Below are 17,106 nucleotides of genomic sequence, written 5' to 3' on the forward strand. Positions count from 1 at the left end.
GCTTGATCTGTGCTGCATGTATTCAAACAGCGTCACTGGCTGCCTTATTATGGCTCAGTTTAAATATCGATGCAGCGTGTGCTTTTCCTGCTGAAGGAAACTGCGTGCCGCCTGTTTTCAAATTGTAGTCATTTTATGAGGAAAATAAAACTAAATTAATTACAAATAAATCGTTGCTGGTTACCAACAAACCATTAGTCGACTGCCTGACGATAATTTGGGATTATAATGGTCATCAAGGTTTACATCGCTTCTTCAAGTGGCTCTGTCGCGGTGAGTGTTTGCAGACGTGTCATGAAACTTGCTGACAGGTGATTCAAGATAAACGCATTTGCAAATCTTAAAACCTTTTGCTGTCGCTTATATGATGAATTATGTAAGCGATAACGTGCGCCTGTTGGTGGCGAAGTAGTGAAAGTAGACATTATTCTGACAGATGAGATGGTCTCATATTATTATTATTATTTTTATAATTGTAAGGAATGCCATTTAAGCTTCTTGGCTCTAAATTTAAACAAGTCACGATAGTTCAATTGCACAAATTCAGAGTGTAAAATTATTAATATATATATATATATATATATATATATATATATATATACTGCAAAAAAAATAAATAAAGGTGCTATTTTTTTGTCAGGGTATAATATCAAGCCAGTTAAACATCTGGAGTTCTGATTTGTTCAGTTAAGTAGTAGAGGGGGGGTTGTTAATCAGTGTCAGCTGTTTTGGTGTTATTGAAATTAATTACAGGTGCACTAAGGGGCAACACTTAGATGACCCCAAAAACTGGAATGGCTTTGCAGGTGGAGGCTTAATTTTTTTTGGACAACTTTTTAGTAGTTTGCCATTGTTGTGCCATTGCCTGAAGGTTTGCTCTGTCTCCCAGCACAATCTCAAGAGCTTGGAGGAAATTCCTGGAGACAGGCAGTTACTCTAGGAGTTTGTCATTGTCATTTGGGCAAGGAGGAACAGGATGAGTACTTAGAAACAGACTTCATGAGAGTGGTGTAAGGGCCCAACATCATCTAGTGAGCCCTGTGCTGACTGCCTGACACTGTGGAGCTCAGCACTGGCATTTACCAGAGAACATTGCAATTGGCAGGTTCGGCACTGGCTTCCTGTTCTTTTCACAGACAAAAGCATTTTCATCAAATTATGACACACACTATGCCAAGTGTCCTTAATTTTTTGTTATAATATATATATATATATATATATATATATATATATATATATAATACTGTAAACAAAGAATGCTTTCAGAAATTAAAGTGATAATCATTTGTTTTCATCAATCAACAAAATGCAGTGAATGAACAAAAGAGAAATCCAAATCAAATCAATATTTGGTGTGACCACCCTTTGCCTTCAAAACACCATCAATTCTTCTAGGTGCACTTGCACACAGTTTTTGAAGGAACTCGGCTGGTAGGTTGTTCCAAACATCTTGGAGAACTAATCACAGATCGTCTGTGGATGTAGGCTTTCTCACATCCTTCTGTCTCTTCATGCAACCCCAGACACTGAGATCAGGGCTCTGTGGGGGCCATACCATCACTTCCAGTAATTCTTGTTCTTCTTTACGCTGAAGATTCTTAATGACTTTGGCTGTATGTTTGGGTTCGCTCACTTTGCATTTTGTAAATGGTTAAAAATAAACAATGTTTTTCTTTTTTTGTCACTGAACCTAATTTGCCTCTACGTGCTTGCTACACTTTACTGTCAGCCGTGTTCAATCAAGAAGCCATTTCAGTAGAACTCAAATGGAATCTATGTCTGACATAAAAATGGGTTTGATGAACTGAACCAGGTAATTGGAGCAAAAAAGGAAATCTATAGAGGTTCAATACATTTTTCCCAGTTCACTACAAAATGTAAAGCTTCAAATAAGATTTTTAAAAGCTACTTTTCAAAACTGCTAATTTTCTGTCAGATGGTTTCTGGAGTGCCTGAGTGATCATAGTTTTCTCTGGCTATATGGAGCAACAAACGTTGTCCCTCCCCCACCAGTCGCAGCTCACTGCCAGTAAACTGGCTTACAAGAATGAAAACATTTGGTGTTTAGTCTAAATTTAAATTTAAGTATATGCATTTAAATCAGAATATTGATACACATTTCTTATATATAACATTATAACTGCAATAAATAGATTTTTATTTTAGCAGAAATAGGAATAACTTTCTTTTGTGATTTTAATAAGAATTAGACAGCCTTCTTTTTTTTTTATCATTTATTAAATCAGCAATACCGTCAAACTGTCTCATTTTGTACTTATCATACAGTGAGAGGGCATCAAATTAGCGAGAAAAAAATCCTCATCAGTGTAACGATTTACTGGCAAAAAAGCTTCTTATGGTTCAAATTGAAAACCTGCATAAAAACCAAGGTTAAAAAATGAAAAGTAGAATTAGGGTCTGTTGCTATGTTGATGCTGTTTTGAAAGCATAATCAAGAGCAAGACTATAAAATCCTCAAAGATGTTCCCTGATTTTTCCCTTCCATCCTTTTATGTTCAGCAGTAACCTTATTCCTGTTTCTGATTTGCCACCTGTGATCTGTAAAGCATTCTGACTGCTGAACCTCTGGGAGCGGTCCTTTTTCAATCCGTTCTTTTCCCCATGTAATTCTATCAGAGACGAGCAGTATCTATTGCTGGATGGAATCTAAACACTTTAGCTGATTCATATCAGCATCTACTCTGAATGCTGCACAAATGCATTTTATAAGTTTACAAAAGAGCAATTTTACTGACTAATTTCATTGTTCTGGTTTGCCTTAAATTTTCTAAACATTAGATGTTGCAATGGATAAAGAAAGAGTTGTGTGATGCAGCTCTGGCCTTTTAGCTGCTTTAATTTTCAACCCAGCTGAAATGAACGTTAGCAGAAAAATCATCAAACAACACTCCTGCAAAAATGCTTAAAGAGTTAGGTAATGGTACAGATGAGTAATATATTTATTTTATCATGCTCAGCCCCTAAAAACGGGCCTCTACAATCTGTGAATGTTTACCAAGTTATTTTTAATCCTATCACACATATGTTCAAAGCACAGAGTCTCTCTCTTTTTTTGTCTTGCACACACAAAGCACATTAATGTACGCTCAAATAACTCCACCATTTCGGTCATCTAATGCAAGGCAGAGGTCATGTGAGTGTCATTCAGTCGGAATGTTTCTTATTTAAGTTGCTGAATAAAGAAGAAAAGCTGAGGACGGGTCCCTCCGCTGGTTTAAGAGTAAGGGTTGTGAAGTAAGAGATCATAATTAGAGGGCAGTAATATGAAGTCAGGAAATCTGGAAAACACCCAAATACAAATACACAATTGTGTATTAAATGGAAACAGGCAATCACAAAGCAAATGGGTAGTAAAAGGGCCAAAGTTTGATCCCAGAACAGCGTAATCAGTTTAACACAAGCAGATTAGTAGGGCGGAAATGACCTGCGGAGAATAGATGAGATGCAAATTAGGTTAACCTGCGCTCTTCACTACAAAGATGTGTTGAGTCCAATCCAAACTTACAATTGTTGGTTTGAATGAAGGTTTTACGGTCACGCAGAAAAAAATGCATTTGCATAATCTGTTCTAATAGACAGTTTTTTTTTTGTTGTTTTTTTTTTAAAGCCATTTCCAGTTTGTCTGAATATATTGCCCAATTATTAATGTTGGCAGAGGGGACAATATACCTTTTCTTTTCTAAAGACACAACATATCAGTCATATTCATAATAAAAAATAATCAGATGGTAAATGTAAAAAATGTTTCCTATGACGTTTCATTCAAGCACAGTGTGCAGTGCCTTTCCAAACAATTCATATCCCTTAAACTTTTTCACATTTTGTCACATTACAGGTTCGACCTTAAAAAATAAATACAGTTAGCCTGTGTGTGATTTAATCTCAGTATAGACATTAAATTAACAAATGGCATCTCAGGTGGGAAAATCTGTGGAACAGAAAACTATTAGTTGGGAAGTCTGTAAATTTGGCCTTTTTGGAAGAGTGGCAAAAAGAAAGCCTTTGTCCTGTTTTCACTTTGCCACACGCCATGTAAGGGGCATAGTAAAAATGTGGATGAAGCTTTGGTCATAAAAGACCAATATTGACTATCTAGACAGGTAGCCAATGGTACAGTGGAATCTTACTGAGCTTGAGATATTCTGCAGAGAAGAATGGTCAAAAACGTAGTCTCTAGATATGAAAGCAAACTTGAAGCACTGGTTCCACATTTGTTATATAATCCTAAAATCCTAATGAAATACACTGAAATTTCAGGTTGTAACATGACAAAATGTAAACAAGTACAAGGGGCTTGAATAGTTTTGCTGGGTACTAGGTTTTTCTTGTTTTTCTGTCAGTAAGTAAAATATTAGTTTTCTTTAATCACTGACCTAATGATTATAAAAAAATCTCTTAAACAATTTACACCAATATATGGTCATTTTTGTGTTTTGTATATTTTACAATATATTATATAAGCACCAACAGATCATCAAAAGCTTATTCATCCACTCTGCCAATACTATTACTGATACCAATCAGGAGTACTTTATTCATTTATTATTTAGAGCCATCCGACATTTCACCTCACCGGACCTTAGGGTTTATACACCGTGGTCTTCTAACACTGTTTCTGTATGTAACCTTTGGCCATATGGACTTCATTGGTCCAGACAAAACTGTTATTTCTATCAGACAAAGAGGACTTTTAAGAGATAACGGATTATTTGCAGTCTATAACTTTCTTTGTGTCTATAACTAACCACAAAGAACAATCCCTCATTGTCTTTATGCAAGAACAATAGCCCCAGTATGATTCTTACCACCCGTGGAATAATGTGCATAAATTCCCATACTTGCACTTCACCACACATACTGATTAGTTATTTCATCGTCTTCAACAAATACACTCATCTGTATTTGTCTCAAATAAAATATACTCTGTTTGCCCCTCTCATGTTCCAGCCTCAGTCTTTCAATCAGATAAAAGTGTGGACCTTGAGTGAACCATCACACCACTTAGATTCTTTCATTTTTCACCCGTTCTCCTGCGGACTTGCTGCTGTGTTTGGGATCATTTTCTGCTAATGACCCAGTTTAGGCGAAACCTTGACGTTGAAATCTAGAAGTCTTTAAAATAATGACGAGTTCATTGTCTTCCAAAGGGTTGCAAGGTACCTTGGTCTTGCAACTGCCAAATGAGCCTAGATCGTTCCCCTTCACCACCATGCTTGACAATTGGTAAGAGGTGTTTGTGCTCATATGCATATTGTTGTTGTTTTTTTGTCTAATATGATGCTGTGAATTATGCATAAACATCTCTACTTTGGTTTCATGTGTCCAAAGGGCATGAGATGAGATGCAACTTTGCCAACCAAAGTCATGCGACATTCTTATTAGAGAGAAAAATCTTTCTCCTGGAAAGCATTTCAAGCAAGCCACACTTTTTTCAGTGTTTTTGAAATTGTACGGAACATATGCCATGCTAGCTGAGACCTTTAGAGTCCAGGATGCTGTTCTTGTTTTTTTCTCCCCATTTATTTGAGTATTGCATGGTTTGACTTTAGGGTGAACCCTCTTTCTCACTGTAAAAATACTGAACTTTAAAATGTTTTGCCTTATAAACCCTTCCCAGATTGGTTAAAAGGGACAGTTGTTGCTTTAAGTTCATTGCTTTTGTCTATACACCTTGACATTGTGGTAACACACACACCTGTATGCTCCAGGCCAACCAACTACTATAATTCATCTGCATGGAAGACACCACTCTTCTGCTGAGCTTCGACCCTCCTCCATCCCTTCTCAATTCATAGGCTCCCAACTCCTTCCATACCAGGGCCTACACCACCACCAGGATCGGATCCCAGGGGGGAAGACGTACCTAATCATAATCATAAGTTGTTTATTCAAACTCATTTCATCCTCAGCGTTCACGTCTTCCTCGGGGGTCCGAGCGCCAAAGAATTAATCTTTCATTAATAAACTCTCTAACCGTCTTCATGTTGTTTCTCCATTATGTGAGTCTTTCCAGGTTGAAATGCAGTTAGTAACCAACGTACAAACATTTTCCCTTTAAACTACTCAGATTAAGGAATCATTGTTTAATCAGTTTTGTAAAGCTGTCCTGCTTCTGATTTACAAAACGTAGCCTGAAACCATCATGTTTAAGAGGCTGGATACAGATTTTATGTTTAATTATGTTACGGTAAAATATTGATCTCTCTGATTACGATTTTAACAACCTAGAGATTCACATACACACTTACAGATATGAATGGCTACATAATTTACCACAATGAAAGTGACAATAAAAGTGTCTGCTTTATGGTAATTGGCTTTTATGTAGAAATTAGGAACACTGTCATTGAGTTACAAAACCATGAGTGCCAAAATCACTCTAGAACAGTGGGAGTCACTGTAAACCTACATAGATACATTGTTAACAGAATGAAAGCAAAACCGAATAAAATGCAAGTAAACATGTATAACAAAGCTTGACATGGTATTCGAAATAAATGTAAATGAAAAACACATCTTCAAACCGAAGAGAAGAACAAGACCAACTCAGGCAGAAACAGGTCTAAAGTGTTTTTTCCGTGTGCCTTTGGTGATAGATATTTTAATTGTGGGAGATTACTTTTCTTCTAAATATAACCTTTTGGATTTTTCTTTCCCACAAAGTTAACAAATGCTGTCATGCATCCTAAGATGTGCTAAGTCTCCCAGAGGTCAGAACTGTAGGGAGCACCTGTGTTCACTCCAGATCCCCAGCTTCTTCATACTATGAACATTATTCTGTCGCATATAGTGCTACTCTATCAGCAGACTTGTAAAAACTGTACTTCACTCGGGTTTGTGGATAAGACTGATTGTTCTGTATAATGCAGTTATGGCTAATGCACACAACTATAGAGGATTTCAGCTTTTACTTTTATTAAACCTCTTGAGCTTGTTATAGTAAAGGTACCAATGTACAGTAAAAAGAGATTTATGCCAAGCTAAAATGATCTTGGCTTTTAGATTGCAGACCTAAACTTTTCTATAAATTAATAATCGTCCCTAATGTTTCCACTGTGAATTAAGTCTATATGAAGTTAATGCATTTCAAGTGTACATGTCAATGTGTTTGTGTGAGATGGAGAGTAAATCCCCAGTTGTCTGAGGGGTATTTTTCATTTTATGTGTTTTATGAGGTAATATAATTTCATGTATTAGACTGATATTGGTTTTATTAAGTACTATGTCTCTATTTATTATTTTTAAAGTGCAGCATTGTGGTTCCCTCTTCCTTTTGTTTTTTACCTGTCTAGGTAAAGAAGCATCAACAGGCAGTTGTGGGTTTCCTGGAGGCGAATCGAATTAACTTCCAGGAAGTGGACATTACCATGCTGGAGGAGCAGAGGCTCTGGATGTACCGCAACATCCCCAAGGAGAAGAAACCGGAGAAAGGCAATCCACTGCCTCCACAGATCTTCAACGAGGCCCGCTACTGTGGTGTACGATGAATATCAGTTTCTATTTTTTTGTAATCATGACTTTATCTAACAGTTCTGCAAACTTTTGAGGTTTGTGAGCTGAGATTCTAAAACTGGTATCTGTTGCATTCATCAGCAGAGTTTAAATGATGATTTTATTCAATAAAGAAAAAAAAGCTAACCAAAGCAACCTGGCCCTCAGGGGAAAAGTAACTGCCCCTAAACCTAATTACTAGTTGTGCCCTCTGTTGCAGCAGCAAGGGACATCAATCATTTGGGATAACTGCAAATTAGTCTTTAAAGTCAGCACTGAGGAATTTTTGTCAACTCTCATTTGCACAAATGTTTTATTCTAGCTATGTTGGAGAGTTTCCAAGTATTGACGGCACGTTTAAGGTCATAGTACAGTATCTGAATTGTATTTACATCCAGACTTTGGCTAGGCCACTGCAAAACGTTTTTGGTTTTTTTTTTGTTGTTTTGTTGTTTTTTTTTAATCATTCAGAGGTAACCTTGCTACTGTTCTTTGGATCATTGTCGTGCTGCAGAACAAAAGTCTGCTTGGGCTAAGTGTCCTGTAATAATGGCTAGACATTATCCTGCAGGACCTTCTGGTAGACAGCAAAATTAATGATTCTATTATTGATGGCGAGTCGTCCAGGTTCTGAAGGAGTAAAGCAGCCCCAGACCATCACACTACCACCATGTTTATGAAATGCTGTGCTAGTTTTACATCAGATGTAAAATGACACACAGATTCCAAAATTTCCACCTTTGTCTTGTTAGTCCACAGAATAGTTTCCAAAAAATTGCAAGGATCTTTAAAATGTTTTTTTGGAAAATGTGAGATGGGTCTTTATGTTCTTTTTGGCCAGCAGTGTTTTGGCCTTAATACTCTCCCATGGATGCCATTTTTGCTCACTCTCTCTTTCTTATTGTTGTTTAACTCTGACCTTAAGTAAGGCAAGTTAAGTTTTCTGAGCGTGAGATGTTGTTCTGGGTTGTTTTGTGACCTTCTCGTTCAATTGTTGATGTGCACTTGGATAAATTTTGGTTTGACTGGCTTCTCCTGGAAAGGTTCTTCATTACTGCATGTTTTCTTCATCTGTTGATAACGGCTCTCACTTTCGTTCGCTGGCATGCCAAAGTTTTGGAAATGGCTTCGTAACCTTTTCCAGACTAATAGATTTCAGTTACTTCATTTAAAATGTTTTTTTTTTTTTACTGTTTTTGACGTTTTATTTAGATCATGTGCTGCTTTTTGAGAAATGTTAGCCATCAAGGAGGTTCTATAAGATTGATTATTATATTTTCAGGTCGGGTAATAATCAGACCTGGGTTTGGTTTGTGAAATGAGCACAGCTTCTTAAAAAATTTAGTTTAATCAGTTAATCCTTGATTTTTAAAGGGTGGCAATTACTTTTTCACATGGGGCCGGGTTACTTTTGGATAGCTTTTTTCCACTAATGGATAAAATTGTAATTTGAAACCTGCTTTTTGTAGTTCATCAAGTTATTTTTATCCAATATTAAAATTAGTTTAATGTTCAGACATATTTAAATGTGATAAAAATAGAAGAAATCTGTAAAGGGGCAAGCATTTTTTCACAGTACAGTATGCAAAAAACTGAGAAAGCAAGCACAGAACAAGGCAGCTGAGAGAGCAGCCAAAAGTTGCAAAAGAGTGATGACATTACGTAAGGACAACACAATGGCCCTCCAAGAATGATGTATTCATAAGAATCATAAGATCATAATAGCTTCTCCAGTTCCATTGTGAGTTTATATTGAAAAGATTTATATGGTGATTTTTATTTTTATTTTTTCAAACAAGGAGGAGGAAGACAGGAGAAATGTTGTCTGAGTGGATTAGTTCAAAGAACAAATCGGCACCCTACACAGAGATTTAGGAGCCCAGTCTGACTGTAATTCACAACAAGGTCAAATGACCGCTTGTCACAAAAATTGGGATTTAAAAGACCAAAATTCTGCTAGCAGTCAGGTAGATGTTGTCATTTTTGCCCCGGCCCTGACCTGTATTGTCATTATAATGCACACAGGCGTCATTTAAGTGAACAAATGTTTTCACAATAATACTGTATTACTATATTATGGACCCTCGGCAATGGTGGCAGTGAATGGAAGTGGCGGCAAGTCACGGTTTTCTACACATAAGCAGCCTGTCTTTAACTCATAAGGCTGTAACTGCGCTACAGTAATGTAGCTGTCATAATGTTATTCCAAGGACACAGTCTGTCGTTCCATTAAAACTTTATAAGCCTGACAACAATTAGTTTGGCCTGAAATGTTAATGGATAAACAGACAGGATGAACAATAAAAATAACAAGTTGTAATCTTATGACACAAGCTGTTGATGTCATTTATGATATTTTATACTTAGAGACTGTTACATAAAAGTAAAAATGCTGAAACAGCACATTTTCTTCCTGGAAAAACATAATACTCACCAACATCTCTCCAGTGAGCTCCCCATAGGGTCCCTGTCCCTCAGAGTTGTTTCTTCCTTTCAAACCAAGAGTCTATTTGCAACATATACTGTTCCTTGGGCAATGTGTTTCAAACAGTGACATTGTTTTTGGTGTGTGAGAAGTCCACCCTATTTCAGAATACAAATCGGTTTTATTGGCCAGGATTGTGTGCACAAACAAGGAATTTGACTTCAGTTTTAAGCACTCACAGCATACAGACATTAAGTATAAATATATAAAGCTTAAAGGAAATAAAATAAGGATAAGGGGAACAGTATGTGCATGTATGTATGGAGGCAACTGTGGGTCAGTGGGAGAGTGCAATCTGAAAGTTGTGAATGTGTGTGTTTGTGAGTATGATTGGGTGAACGTGGCTCTAGTGTAAAATGCTTCGAGTCGTCAGTATGACTGAAAAAGCGCTATATAAGTTCAGGCCATTTACCGTGTATGTACAGCCATTTTTTTTCATATAAAGTACTCCAAATCCATCCTTTTCTGTGTTGCCACTAAGAGGCCACATTAACAGTACATTCAGCATTATTCTCATTAAAAGTATTTGTCATCAATAAGTTTTCTGTTTACAGCAATATACAGGTAGTTGCATTCAGGAGTCTTTATTCCCATTATGTCACCATAATTAAATTTTGCATAATGAAACACCTATAGAAAAAGAGAACATATGTACATGGAATGTGAGATGTAGTATTTACATGAAGTGCGGCATGTGCTGAAACAGTTTATAAGATGGGCTGGTGGTTTGTTGGATTTTCAACAAGGATATTTACTGTCTGCCTACAGGGGTCAACTTTGAGAAAGAAACTCTCTCTGGGAAATGGTAAATTGTAAATGGCCTGAACCTGTATAGCGCTTTATCGAGTCCAGATCCGGTAAATGATATCCCACAAGCCCTTGTGCTATCCTTACCACTCGTGCTAAGTCCTTTCTCTCCTGTGCCGTGCAGCTCCTATACCACACTGTCCAACTGAGGCACAGGATGCTTTCAATTGTGGCCCTGTAAAAGTTTGTGAGCAGCTGAGTAGAGAGTCCAGTCTGTTTCAGCTTTCTGAAAAAGAAGAGAAGTCGTTGAGCCTTCTTCACAAGGTGGTAGGTGTTCTCAGTCCAGAAGAGGTCAGATGAAATGTGAATGCCCAGGAACTTTAAGCTGTCCACATGTACCACCACCTCCCCTTGCATGGAGAGAAGAGCATGTTCAGTCTTCCTGGACCTTCTGTAATCCACTATCACTTCCTTGGTCTTGCTGGTGTTCAGGATGAGGTTGTTCCTGGAGCACCACTGGGTCAGATTTTGGACCTTTTCTCTGTAGTGGGTCTCATCATTGTTAGATATGAGACCCACCACAGTGGTGTCGTCCGCAAACTACAAAATCATTTGTTGTTTCACAAAACAACTGCAGAGCAGTTGTTTGTTACAAGAGTAGAGCAGTTGCATGTGAATAGAGTAGAGTGCAGGGCTGAGAAGGCAACCCTGTAGCGTGCCGGTGCTGAGGATCAGTGGGGCAGATGTGTTTTCCTATCCTCACCACCTGGGCCCTGTTGGTGAGGAAGTCACTGATCCAGGCTTTATGTGTCTTGACGAGTTTTTGCTCTAAAAACTGATGATGTTTACCCTTATCCATATCTGTGTTAGTGAATGGGTTTGAACAGTTAGGTTGTGCCAGTTTATGCCCTCATCTCAGATTGCACGCAACTCTGAAATCCCCTTGTAATCCAATTTCATGGATGGGGCAGATTATCTGCTCTGCCTGCCATCACTCTCATAGGCCAAGGGAATCCAACATTACTCTGCGGTGCCCTGCTGGGTAAATTATACTGTAAGGAAAGCGTGAGGGTCTCCTTGCTAAGACTGAAACAAAAATCTTTCAAACATTTAGAAAAAGAAATTCACATTTCACTTATTATGAACATTTTGTCCTTCCACCTTCTCAGGACTACGAAGATTTCTTCCAATCAAAGGAGAACAACACTGTGTTTGCATTCCTTGGGCTCAGTTCTCCACCCAATCTGACAGTAAGTTTATGTTCATACACAATGAAATATATTGCTCTCCGTGGTGTACTGTAAATCAGTCAGTGTGGGTGGCGATCTACTTCCCAAATTGGTCAACACTCTCAAACATTACAGCAGCTTTTGACTCCACAAATTCTTCTCTGGTGTTTCATAGGCATCAGCTATTTATTTTTATTTGCCTGGGGGGAAAGAAGTAATACTACAGTTATCCACAGGTCATCAAGATTTAGTGCTCCTCTCTGCTTTCTCCATTACATAACAACTTAAGCCAAAACACAACAACACAAGCCTAGAAGATTACTTAAGCACTTTGAAGAAAATCTCTTACACCATTAGATACATTATAGTGGTAATTTATTTAAGGAGTAAATATTTTCTGTTTATTCATACATCACATTTTACATCCAAGCATGGTTTCACTTTTATTCTTTTCTGTTTCTGCCATGGATGGCACTAGAATAATGTATGTATGGGATGTATGTAATGTTGGGATTCTTAATTTGTGAATTTTTTCATGTTTCCAGGATTCAGAGTCCTAGATCAAGCTGCTGTCCCATCGCCAGGATATCCTTATATGTGCATAACTTCCTGCATTGCATCACCTCCCTTCTTGTGACAACTCCAGAGTTTTGCCAAAAACCAGCTCTAGTAGATGCTGCCTCTCTGATACCATTACTGGATGGGGGTCTGACGCAGCAGCTACAGAGATTAAATCACGGAGGACTAACTTTGTGTTTTGTTGCATTGTTTATCACGCTGTGCCAGAAAACAATGCTTGTAGCACATTTCTCTGCATACTTGAGAACAATGTAGTGGCTTCTGCATCAGCGGCCTTTTATATAATCTAAACGCAATGGCTGGGATCAGGTGCATCAGTGCAGCACAGTTTTTGTTTACATGCTTGTTTAAATGAGTGACCATCTGTGTGCATACTGGCTGTTGGCGTCTGCATCAGCCAGCAGCTTCTATTGAAGGTTGGTTGGGTGAAGGGAAAACCTAATGTAGCCTAAAACAAATCAGGGGTTTGCCAGGGTGCCTGACTGTATTGGTGTTGGGACCAAATGCTAAGAATTGTAAATGTCAGAATTAACTAATTTGTATCCACATTTATCAAATTAAAAATGTCATTTTAATATTTCATTTTATTTGTTTCCTTTGCTTCAAATCAGTACATTGGCATGATTTGAACTAGGAATTCATCGGTCAATCTCTGCACTCATTTTGACCTTCCCATGATAACTCTGGTACTTTGCCTTTGACTGTTCTGTTCTATTGTAGCTGCATTTTGCTACAGAGAGGAGACAAACAAAGGCTGTATGGATCATTTTAATTCTCGGATTAGGTGCTCCAGTTATTTTGACAGCTTGTGTTTTACCTTCTCTCCCCACTGCCAAATGTTGAAGTAAACACACACGCCAGTGTGGACAGACTGCTATCTTTGTGCTATACATGTCATTAAGTATAACTCTAACTTTCAATGTCTTTCAGTCTTTTATCGATGTTTACTCTCAAGAACACTTCCATATTTCTCTAATAAATTATGTTTTGATCGTAACACTGTGCTGACACAAGGCAAGCATTTTCTCTTCAGTGTATTGTCATCATGAGTGAATAAATATATTATTTTCACTAATCAAATGTAGCATTACTGGCACAATTTGATGCAAAGATATTCAGAATTTTGCTGATTTGTCTCCTTTGTTGCATTATTAGAGGACTGTAAATTTTTGTTAACTGTGATGAACAGGTCTGCTGTACCACAAAGTGGCTAAATGTACCTTTATATAGCACTGACCTTTCTGTTTCTCTGTCTTTATTGATTTTGGTTTCTGCTTGTAACAAGCTCATGAGAAATGTACTTAAATCATATATTACTGTAAAGGTTATTTTGCATGATTGCAGGTTACATTATTTTTAAATTAGCTTTCAATGTACTATTTAAAAATTGTTTTACTTGGTAACAGAGATCAGCACAAAAAAGATTGATAACCAATTACAATTACAAAACCTAAATCAAAAATCTTTCAAAGGCATGACAAATAAGATTGAGTTGGTGAAAGGAGATCACTACACTGTGGAAGAACCTTAGTGTGGCTGTTTTAAAGAGAGACCACCAGAGCATATGCTGCCTGACAAATGTGTCACATTAAAACAACAAATTTTAATGTATTTCGTTAAAATTTTGGGAGACAGATTAACATAAAGTTCCCCATAAGAGTGAAGTGGGAGAAAAATAATGGTTTTAAAAAGTCTTTACCAACATGAATCTGAAAGTGTCACTCATATTGGTGCTCAGCACCCCTTAGTCAGTACTTTGTTGAATCATCTGTTGTTACGGTTACAGCTGCAAGCCTAGCTGAGGTCTCTACCAGCACATCTATATCCAGAATGTCTTACTCATTCCCATCAAGGCAAGAATGACACACTGATGTTTCAGAGTTGCTGTCCTGCTGGAAGGTTAACCTCCACCCCTGTCTCAAGCAATTTGCAGCCTATAACATATTTTCTTCCAGGATAGTTTTGTATTTACCTTCATCCATGTCCCCCATCAATTCTGACAAGCTTCCATATCCCTGCTGAACAAAAGCATCCCCATAGCATGACGATGCCATTACCACTCTTCTGTCAAGGGATGGTTTGTTCAGGGTGATGTGCAGTGTTATTTGTCCACCAGGCGGAGCAGTTTATGAGGCCAAAATGTTCCACCAGAGTGCCTTCTTCCACCTTCTTCATTTGCTGTGTCTCCTATGACTTGTGATAAACTGGAAGCAGAATTTCATATGACTTTCTTTCAACAATGACTCTTTTCTTTCCAGTCTTTTATAAAGGGCAAATCTTTAGGTTGCACAACTTAGAGTTTCCTGTCATCAGTTTCTCCACTCTGAGCAGTAGATGTCTGCATCTCCAAAACATACAAAGACATTATCCTTCTCTATATTACATTTGTCCAATACTTGCATACCAGTTCTCTGTTAATGCTCCACTGACGTTATTGCATAATCTAACCATGTTAGCTTTATTCTGCCATGTCTGGTGTGTTTCTTGGTGCTCATAATGCTGTTGTTAAATAATATGTTACAAACTGCAGAGGCTTTCCCAGAACACCCTTATTTACAGAACACTGAGGTAAGATTAGAGTTTCATTTGTGGACTTCTGAAGACTATGCAGGATGCACAGGGTTTTTATTTTGCTGAATTAAAAGAGGTTGAATATACAGGTCCTTCTCAAAATATTAGCATATTATGATAAAGTTAATTATTTTCCATAATGTCATGATGAAAATTTAACATTCATATATTTTAGATTCATTGCACACTAACTGAAATATTTCAGGTCTTTTGTCTTAATACGGATGATTTTGGCATACAGCTCATGAAAACCCAAAATTCCTATCTCACAAAATTAGCATATCATTAAAAGGGTCTCTAAACGAGCTATGAACCTAATCATCTGAATCAACGAGTTAACTCTAAACACCTGCAAAAGATTCCTGAGGCCTTTAAAACTCCCAGCCTGGTTCATAACTCAAAACCCCAATCATGGGTAAGACTGCTGACCTGACTGCTGTCCAGAAGGCCACTATTGACACCCTCAAGCAAGAGGGTAAGACACAGAAAGACATTTCTGAACGAATAGGCTGTTCCCAGAGTGCTGTATCAAGGCACCTCAGTGGGAAGTCTGTGGGAAGGAAAAAGTGTGGCAGAAAACGCTGCACAACGAGAAGAGGTGACCGGACCCTGAGGAAGATTGTAGAGAAGGGCCGATTCCAGACCTTGGGGGACCTGCGGAAGCAGTGGACTGAGTCTGGAGTAGAAACATCCAGAGCCACCGTGCACAGGCGTTTGCAGGAAATGGGCTTCAGGTGCCGCATTCCCCAGGTCAAGCCACTTTTGAACCAGAAACAGCGGCAGAAGCGCCTGACCTGGGCTACAGAGAAGCACCACTGGACTGTTGCTCAGTGGTCCAAAGTACTTTTTTCGGATGAAAGCAAATTCTGCATGTCATTCGGAAATCAAGGTGCCAGAGTCTGGAGGAAGACTGGGGAGAAGGAAATGCCAAAATGCCAGAAGTCCAGTGTCAAGTACCCACAGTCAGTGATGGTCTGGGGTGCCGTGTCAGCTGCTGGTGTTGGTCCACTGTGTTTTATCAAGGGCAGGGTCAATGCAGCTAGCTATCAGGAGATTTTGGAGCACTTCATGCTTCCATCTGCTGAAAAGCTTTATGGAGATGAAGATTTCATTTTTCAGCACCTGGCTCCTGCTCACAGTGCCAAAACCACTGGTAAATGGTTTACTGACCATGGTATCACTGTGCTCAATTGGCCTGCCAACTCTCCTGACCTGAACCCCATAGAGAATCTGTGGGATATTGTGAAGAGAACGTTGAGAGACTCAAGACCCAACACTCTGGATGAGCTAAAGGCCGCTATCGAAGCATCCTGGGCCTCCATAAGACCTCAGCAGTGCCACAGGCTGATTGCCTCCATGCCACGCCACATTGAAGCAGTCATTTCTGCAAAAGGATTCCCGACCAAGTATTGAGTGCATAACTGTACATGATTATTTGAAGGTTAACGTTTTTTGTATTAAAAACACTTTTCTTTTATTGGTCGGATGAAATATGCTAATTTTGTGAGATAGGAATTTTGGGTTTTCATGAGCTCTATGCCAAAATCATCCGTATTAAGACAATAAAAGACCTGAAATATTTCAGTTAGTGTGCAATGAATCTAAAATATATGAATGTTAAATTTTCATCATGACATTATGGAAAATAATGAACTTTATCACAATATGCTAATATTTTGAGAAGGACCTGTAAATGTGCACCCAATTATTCAGATTTGCATTTGTAAAAAATATTTCCTTCAAAGTTATGTGTTATTTTGTTATGGTCTATGACACATAAAACAGAAAAAAGTCAATTAAATATGTTGAATTTTGAGGGTGCTACATGACATAAAGTGTAAAAGTATAGTAGAAATTACTAATGCAAAGCATTCGGAATTTAGGTTTTGGGGCTGTTAATCTGTCTGGTTCTAAGGTTAGCTTCAGGGGCAGATAAGAGGTGGTAGAACATGGCAAGAGTAATCAGAGGAAATATGGTGGAAT

The 17,106-nt window shown here is 38.1% G+C and overlaps 1 protein-coding gene across 2 annotated transcripts; it reads left to right on the forward strand.

The window, feature by feature from the left end:
• Positions 1-13,627, forward strand: sh3bgrl2 (SH3 domain binding glutamate-rich protein like 2). 2 transcript variants are annotated; one of them, XM_047387203.1, is made up of 4 exons: positions 1-273; positions 7,314-7,499; positions 11,914-11,998; positions 12,519-13,627. In XM_047387203.1, exons 1-4 carry the CDS (start codon positions 229-231, stop codon positions 12,608-12,610), a joined length of 408 nt encoding a protein of 135 aa, XP_047243159.1. In that variant the 5' UTR covers positions 1-228; the 3' UTR covers positions 12,611-13,627. The 2 variants fall into 2 exon arrangements, with proteins under 2 accessions (XP_047243159.1, XP_047243158.1); XM_047387202.1 differs by having other exon boundaries at positions 9-273; positions 11,914-11,994.
• The last annotated feature ends 3,479 nt before the right edge of the window (positions 13,628-17,106 follow it).

Source organism: Girardinichthys multiradiatus, chromosome 15, assembly GCF_021462225.1.
Source record: "Girardinichthys multiradiatus isolate DD_20200921_A chromosome 15, DD_fGirMul_XY1, whole genome shotgun sequence".
Classification (NCBI taxonomy): domain Eukaryota; kingdom Metazoa; phylum Chordata; class Actinopteri; order Cyprinodontiformes; family Goodeidae; genus Girardinichthys; species Girardinichthys multiradiatus.